Source organism: Electrophorus electricus, chromosome 13, assembly GCF_041902795.1.
Source record: "Electrophorus electricus isolate QZ-2024a chromosome 13, ASM4190279v1, whole genome shotgun sequence".
Lineage (NCBI taxonomy): Eukaryota > Metazoa > Chordata > Actinopteri > Gymnotiformes > Gymnotidae > Electrophorus > Electrophorus electricus.
The window spans coordinates 6992501-7000000 of NC_137509.1; the positions used below are offsets into that span (position 1 = coordinate 6992501).

General features: G+C 49.7%; 1 protein-coding gene and 1 long non-coding RNA gene across 3 annotated transcripts in view; one reads left to right on the forward strand and one right to left on the reverse strand.

Moving 5' to 3' along the window:
- The window catches only part of si:dkey-183c6.8 (protein O-GlcNAcase), a 17279-nt gene that overhangs the window by 8029 nt on the left and 1750 nt on the right, over window positions 1–7500 (forward strand). The window contains exons 4-17 of one of the 2 annotated variants that reach the window (XM_035520051.2): window positions 1–116; window positions 395–566; window positions 1277–1375; window positions 1618–1887; window positions 2426–2512; window positions 2982–3403; window positions 3697–3871; window positions 4037–4093; window positions 4184–4269; window positions 4378–4482; window positions 4725–4816; window positions 5029–5227; window positions 5608–5764; window positions 5968–7500. The exon at window positions 1–116 is cut by the window's left edge and continues 15 nt beyond it; the exon at window positions 5968–7500 is cut by the window's right edge and continues 1750 nt beyond it. In XM_035520051.2, coding sequence (XP_035375944.1) covers window positions 1–116; window positions 395–566; window positions 1277–1375; window positions 1618–1887; window positions 2426–2512; window positions 2982–3403; window positions 3697–3871; window positions 4037–4093; window positions 4184–4269; window positions 4378–4482; window positions 4725–4816; window positions 5029–5227; window positions 5608–5764; window positions 5968–6104 — 2174 coding nt within the window. In that variant the 3' untranslated portion in view covers window positions 6105–7500. The remainder of the gene's footprint in view (window positions 117–394; window positions 567–1276; window positions 1376–1617; window positions 1888–2425; window positions 2513–2981; window positions 3404–3696; window positions 3872–4036; window positions 4094–4183; window positions 4270–4377; window positions 4483–4724; window positions 4817–5028; window positions 5228–5607; window positions 5765–5967) is intronic. The other variant, XM_081694969.1, reaches the window with a different exon arrangement.
- Window positions 3730–7500, reverse strand: part of LOC145643506 (uncharacterized) — a 6333-nt gene continuing 2562 nt past the window's right edge. The window contains exons 2-4 of the long non-coding RNA XR_014115946.1: window positions 4316–4463; window positions 4008–4232; window positions 3730–3867 (exon numbers count right to left, since the gene is read on the reverse strand). This is a non-coding gene — a long non-coding RNA (uncharacterized LOC145643506). The remainder of the gene's footprint in view (window positions 3868–4007; window positions 4233–4315; window positions 4464–7500) is intronic.

The window sequence follows — 7500 nt, forward strand, 5'->3', positions numbered from 1 at the left end:
TGATCTCAGAGGCTGAGATGAGGGGTTTGAAGTTTGTGTATGCTCTCTCTCCTGGTCAGGATATTGTCTTCTCCAGCTCTTCTGACCTGACATTGCTGAAACGTAAACTTCGACAGGTAAACGCAAGCATATACAACCACACTCACACAGGTACTATCACTGTGTGAAATGAAGGAGAATTATTATTAGCTTTTACATCCTTAACTGGATGTGCAGACACACACACACTCCTGTGCACACAGCCCTACTTTATTATTTAGCTTACCAGTGTCCTATTAAGGTCTGTCGCACTCTGATTTTAACATTTGTTACTTTTAGATCCACAATTCCCTTAAGTGACAGAGGCCCAAAACTTGCTCCACTTTCTGACTTTTGATCTCCTCCTCACCACTAGGTGGCAGAACTGGGTTGCCAGGCATTTGCTGTCCTGTTCGATGACATCGACCACTCCATGTGCCAAGCCGACATTGAGGCTTTCTCCTCATTCGCTCATGCTCAGGTGTCTGTGGCCAATGAGATCTTCCGTTTTCTGGGGGAACCGCCTGTCTTCCTTTTTTGCCCCACTGGTAGGCCAGTTTTCATGTTAATCATCATGAACCTCTGCTGAGTTATATGTTATCATTTTCAATTATGGAAAAATGGAACTTGATATAGGCAGAGTCTCTGACAGGTTAACATCGGCTGTAATATATTGTTGCAGTATCTTGTAATCTCTCTCTCTCTCTCTCTCTCTCTCTCTCTCTCTCTCTCTCTCTCTCTCTCTCTGTCTGTTTCTCTCTCTCTCACTCCCTATTTCTCTCTCCCTCTCTCTCTCTCCCTCTCTCTCGCTCCCTCTCTGTCTCTCCCTCTCCCTCCTTCTCTCTCTCTCTCTCTCTCTCTCCCTCTCTCTCCCTCTCTCTCCCTCTCTCTCCCTCTGTCTCTCCCTCTCGCTCTCTCCCTCTCTCTCTCTCTCTCTCTCTCTCTCTCTCTCTCTCACTCTCCGTCTCTCTCGCTCTCTCTCTCTCTCTCTCTGTCTCTCCCTCTCTCCATCTCTCTCCCTCTCTCCCTCTCTCCCTCTCTGTCTCTCCCTATCTCCCTCTCTCTCTCTCTCTCTCTCTCCCTATCTCCCTCTCTCTCTCTTTCTCTCTCTGTCTCTCCCTCTTTCCCTCTCTCTCCCTCTCTGTCTCTCCTTGTCTCTCTCTCTCTCTCTCTCTCTCTCTCTCTCTCTCTCTCTCTCTCTCTCTCTCCATCTCTCCCTCTCTCCCTCTCTCCCTCTCTGTCTCTCCCTGGTGGGTAGAGTACTGTGGTTCTCTCTGCTCTCCCAGTGTGTCCAAGTCTCCATACCTGCTGACAGTGGGCGAGGACCTACTGCCTGGCATCTCAGTCATCTGGACAGGTGAGCATGCTGACCTAGAATCAGTCGTCATCTATACCAGTGAGCAGTGTTTTTAGATGAAAGATTTAATCCAAATAGGTTGTCAGCAACAAAATTCACATTATTCCTTGCCCATTCTTTCAGTACATGGAGTTTTATTTACATTTATGATTTCTTCATTTTTTAAGTTTGTCTGCATTGCTGAATAATGTCAGACATTTAACAGGACTCCTGATTGGATAATGTGTTCATCCCTCCAATAGGGAGCAAGGTGATCTCACGGGAGCTGAGTGCTGATTCGCTGCTGGAGGTGCAGTCTGTGTTGCAGCGCTCACCCCTGGTGTGGGACAATCTTCATGCTAATGATTACGATTCTCGACGCGTCTTCCTTGGGCCCTTCAAGGGTCGGCCACCAGGGCTGCGAGCCCATCTCAGGGGTCTGCTGCTGAACCCAAACTGCGAGTTTGAAGCCAATTACATCCCACTGCACACACTGGGGACCTGGAACCAAGCAGGGAAGGGGGAGAGAAAAGGTGAGAATAGGGGTGAAGCGAGGAGTGAAGAGAGGAGAGAAAAGGAGTGAAAGAAATTGAGGATTTGATCAGACTCTGATGAGGGTTATAGTACTGGAAAAGTCTCATAGGTCAGAGGTCATTTGTCATGGTTACAAAAAAAGTGTCCAGTGATATAACATGATTACCTTCTAAAGGGTTCTGTGGACTCATTTGTACAGACACACACTCACACACACATTCTGGGATGGTTTGGGAAATAATGTCTTTTGGGTTGTTGAAAACGTTTGTTTTAATGACTTATTATGTGCTAATGGAGCTAAAATCTACATCCCACCCCTTCTTAGGTCAGAAAACATGACCGAGTGTGACTCATAACACTGCTGTTACTATTAATGACTCTTGCTGTTATTAATGACTCTTTAAACACTTAATACTAAAGTGTTCTAGCAAGGCTGTTCTGGAGGCATTATAGTCTTATAGTGTGTGTGTGTGTGTGTGTGTGTGTGTGTGTGTGTGTGTGTGTGTGTGTGTGTGTGTGTGTGTGTGTGTGTGATAGGTCAGGGTCATCTGTACTGTTCAAACCAGGCACTTTCTGCCGCACTGAAGGACTGGATGGATGAGCTCAGTCAGCCTCTGCAGCCAGGTAGGCAGCCCTGCTATATATACAGATAGAGATATAGATAGATAATCAAAATTGTAGTGAAGTACACAAGGTTTCCAGAAAAAACCCCCAGAATGATTTGGACAGAGGTATTTCATCAGGTTTCTCTGGAAACCTTGTGCACTTCGGATGTTGTTCCTGGTATCTGTTAGACACACACACACACACACACACACACACACACACACACACACACACAAACACACACACACACACACACACACACACACACACACACACACACACACACACACACTATATATATATATATATATATATATATATATATATATATATATATATATATATATATATATATATATATATATATATATACAAACACACACACACACCACACACACACACACTATAAATTCCAATGTGTGTAATTTAGACTGAGATTGTCTAAAACTGAAAAGGCATGAATTACAGTTTCTCCATGAACACACAGGTCGACAGATCAAGCCTGCAGAGCACAAGTCATCTACTGCCTCCTCCAAAGTCAAACCAACTGACAGCTTTGACAGTCATCACGGGCCCCAGTCCAAAAGCCCCTGCAGTGCAAGGGCTCTCCCTCTCTGCTCTGCCCAGGCAAAGAAGGCCTTGGATGGGACAGACAGTGGTGCTGCGCCCCTCCAGAGTGAGGACCGGGCCCGTGGGGCACCTAGCCGAGAGAACGTCCCAGGAAAAGGGCTTTGCGCTGGGAAGGCCCCTCTAAGCGAGGCCCAGGTCCGGCTGCTGGTGGGCCTGTACTACTTACCCCATGAGCACGGGCCGCCAGCCCAGAGCCTGCTGCAGGACCTCACCTGGCTCCGTGGCAACTGTCACTACGTCAGTGTCAACGGCAATGGCAAGAAAACTCAGCCACAGAAGGTCAGAGATGCCAGATGGTGTGTGTGTGTGTCTGTGTAAGCGATTGAATGAGAAGGAGAGCAAGGAACAGGCGCATACTTCACGAGATGTACATGTTTTCTCCAGGCCTCTTCAATTCTGTATGTCTTACCTTATCATCTTCCTCAATTTAATGTGAATTGCACTTGATATTTGCCATGTGTTTTTCACCCTAATGTTGTTAAATCAACAGCTCTTCCCAGAAAAGCTTCTGGTTTATTTTATTTCCAGAGCGGCTACGTGTAGTAAGTCTCTCCCTCCTCCGCCCACTCCAGGTGGAGGAGTGGCGTATGCGGGCGGCCCACTTCCTGGCTACGTGCGACGAGGTGGCGGCTCTGCACGGCAGCGTGGTGAACAGCGTGAACAGGGCCCTGCTCTATGACCTTTACCCCTACATCTGGGACCTGAGAAACACAGTGCTTGTGGCCAAGGCCTTCATCAGCTGGCTGGGTGAGATAGACAGAGCAAGTGGCAGAGAGATAGAGAGGGCAGGATTAAGAGATGTGATGGAGGGATTAAAAAGAGCAAAGCTGCTGAAGGAAAATGATGTAGGTGGATTTCTGTTGGCTTCGGTGTTTTATTTTACTTGGGTTCTTTCCCTCTCTCTCCCTGTAGAGGGGCGTGTGATGAGTGAAAGTTCTTCCCTGGGTTCCTGGAAGAACTGCTTCCACTGTAAGTAGAGTCCTTCCCATTACACACCACAGTGCACGAGCTTCTTCCTTCACGCGGTGCGGTAAGACCGACGGGACTTCTTCATCACAGGGTGCGGCGCTTCATCGGGGGCGGAGCTTCTAGGCTTGGAGGCGGAGCCCTGGGTGTTTAAAGGAGGCCTGTCAGGGGAAGTACAGGTGTGCATAACGTGGAGCATTTATGAATGAAATGGCTGACGGATGCCTGTTCATCCTCCGGCTGTTTCTGCTTCTCTCTTGTCTCCACTCATCTGGTGTGTGGTGTAGATGCTTCTCCCTGTGGGCACCAGCACTGAGCTGTTCTGCCATCCTCCACCCCTTTTCCCCACCTCTCGCGTCTACAACATACGACCCTACCAGCAGAAAGACAAGGTGATACATGTACAGTCATACGTACAGGCTAACACACACTCTCATACGTGCAAGTCTTCTCGCACGCCATCTTAGAAGGTAGTGTCAAATACAGCACTCCTCATTCCACTCTTAAGAGGTTTGAACTCTCATACAGTGATTTCAGAGCAGAGGAAATACCACACTGTGCATCGCTGTCACAGCTACACTACAGTAGTCACGATGTAACTGTATTTTTGTGTTCTTATCCTCCGTGCCACAAGGTGGAGCTGTACCGCATGCTGCGACAGCTGCATCAGAGGGCTAGAAGTGCCCAGGACTCTGCTGGGTGCCACCCAGACTTCGTTGGTGACAGGTTAAGTTGTTTATAAGTGAATAGCTTGGAACAGAATAACGCAGTTTACCTGCACAGAAAAATAAAATTGTTTTAGATTCTGAAATCTGTTGTGTAGAGCCTAGGTAGTGTGTTTTACCCAACGGGGAGTATTTAGTCATTTAAGTGTGTATGTGTGTATGTGTGTGCTTGTGTGTGTTTGGGTGTGCACATCCATATTTGTGTGTTTTCAGGTACCTGGGGGCATCTCTGGCCCTCTGCCCAGAGTATACCTTTGTACTGGAAGATGAGCTGGGTGTGTGTGGCTGCGCTGTTGGCATCCTGGATGTGCGCAACTTTGCCAAGCGCTACCAGGCCTCCTGGTTACCTGCTCTGAGGGACAAATACTTAACGCGGCCTCCCCATGGTGCCAACGGGCACAGTGCCTCAAAGGTCTGTGGCCAACAGGCTGTGATAATGGGAGCCTAACATGCAGTGGTATTGAGACTGGCATACACTAATAATTTTTAATGTAATGTCTTTGTAATATTTTAGAGTTGGTTGTAATATTTCTAAAATTAGCTTAATAATACTTGTTAATGTTAATGACAATATAAAAACAATGGTGTTCAGTTTGGTTTTATAGAACATTGAATAGAATGCTATAGAATTGTGGTGTTCCATTAGGTTCTGTAGTCCTACACAAATACTCACATAACATGCATTACGCAGAAATGTGCTCACTATCTTTATATACACTGAGAGGTTCACACGTCTTCCAACAATCACCACTAGCCGCAATCTCTGACTGCATTTGTCCTCCATGACTGCAGGAGGTGCTATTGAGTTTGCATGAGGAGCAGGAATATCCCGATTCGCTGCTGTACCACTTCCCCTCCCAGCTCCGGCTAGAGGCGCTGCCTGAACTGGTGGACTGCAGCGTCAGCAGAAGCCTCCTCACCTCTTTGCTCACAGCACTTAAAGCCAATGGTGAGAGAGAGATTGCGTGTTCGTGTGTGTGTTAACGTGTGCTGTAGAAGGTCAAGACATAAGGTCCTCTGACTCTATCAGTAAACTCATCTCCATCGCTTCCCTTCACCTTTCCCTCTCCCTCTCTCTCCCTCCTCTCTCTCTCTCTCTCTCTCTCTCTCTCTCTCTCACTCTCTCTCGCTCCACTGCTTGACTTTCTGCAGGTTCCCAGGGTGTGTTTTGTGAGGTGCAGCCCACAGATCGGCTCCGGCTGGAGTTCCTCACCAAGCTGGGCTTTCTGGAGATCCTGCGTGGGGAGAGCCGCTCCACAGAGGGGCTGGTCCTGGGCAGACTGCTCTAGAGCTGCTGCAGAGAGGGGCTGGTCCTGGGCAGACTGCTCTAGAGCCACTCCACAGTGGGGCGGGTCCTGGGCAGACTGCTCTAGAGCCGCTCCACAGAGGGGCTGGTCCTGGGCAGACTGCTCTAGAGCCGTTCCACAGAGGGGCTGGTCCTGGGCAGACTGCTCTAGAGCCGCTCCACAGAGGGGCTGGTCCTGGGCAGACTGCTCTAGAGCCACTCCACAGTGGGGCTGGTCCTGGGCAGACTGCTCTAGAGCCACTCCACAGTGGGGCTGGTCCTGGGCATACTGCTCTAGAGCCGCTCCACAGTGGGGCTGGTCCTGGGCATACTGCTCTAGAGCCGCTCCACAGTGGGGCTGGTCCTGGGCAGACTGCTCTAGAGCCGCTCCACAGGGGGGCTGGTCCTGGGCAGACTGCTCTAGAGCCGCTCCACAGAGGGGCTGGTCCTGGGCATACTGCTCTAGAGCCACTCCACAGGGGGGCTGGTCCTGGGCAGACTGCTCTAGAGCCACTCCACAGAGGGGCTGGTCCTGGGCATACTGCTCTAGAGCCACTCCACAGGGGGGCTGGTCCTGGGCAGACTGCTCTAGAGCCACTCCACAGTGGGGCTGGTCCTGGGCAGACTGCTCTAGAGCCGCTCCACAGAGGGGCTGGTCCTGGGCAGACTGCTCTAGAGCCACTCCACAGAGGGGCTGGTCCTGGGCATACTGCTCTAGAGCCACTCCACAGGGGGGCTGGTCCTGGGCAGACTGCTCTAGAGCCACTCCACAGTGGGGCTGGTCCTGGGCAGACTGCTCTAGAGCCGCTCCACAGAGGGGCTGGTCCTGGGCATACTGCTCTAGAGCCACTCCACAGGGGGGCTGGTCCTGGGCAGACTGCTCTAGAGCTGCTGCAGAGAGGGGCTGGTCCTGGGCAGACTGCTCTAGAGCCGCTCCACAGAGGGGCTGGTCCTGGGCAGACTGCTCTAGAGCCCCACATGGCCATATGGCCACCTCACACCTACATGGCCTTTCTGACACTGATCTATTGTTAAAAGAGCTTTTAAGTAACACAGATAGGTGTGAGGAATAGTTTACCTATGTGGTTAAGTTATTGGTACCCACTATTATTTGGGTGGAGGGTTTTGCAGTAAATACCATTCTGGGAATTAAGGGTTACTTCCCTTGAAATGCAAATGGATAACAGGAAATTGTCTCTTGTGGTCCAGTTTGCATCATTCTTTTACATAATGCTACCAGGCCTCAACTAGCCATCATTCATTAGTAGTACCTTTAGCAGTGTAGCTAATGCAATCCTTGAGAGTGTGAATGAAATTTATGCATGAATGCCTGGGCATCTTCTCCAGAGCGATGTGTGTATAGTCTCCCAGCAGGGCTAAGCAGAACAGTTGAACTGGGG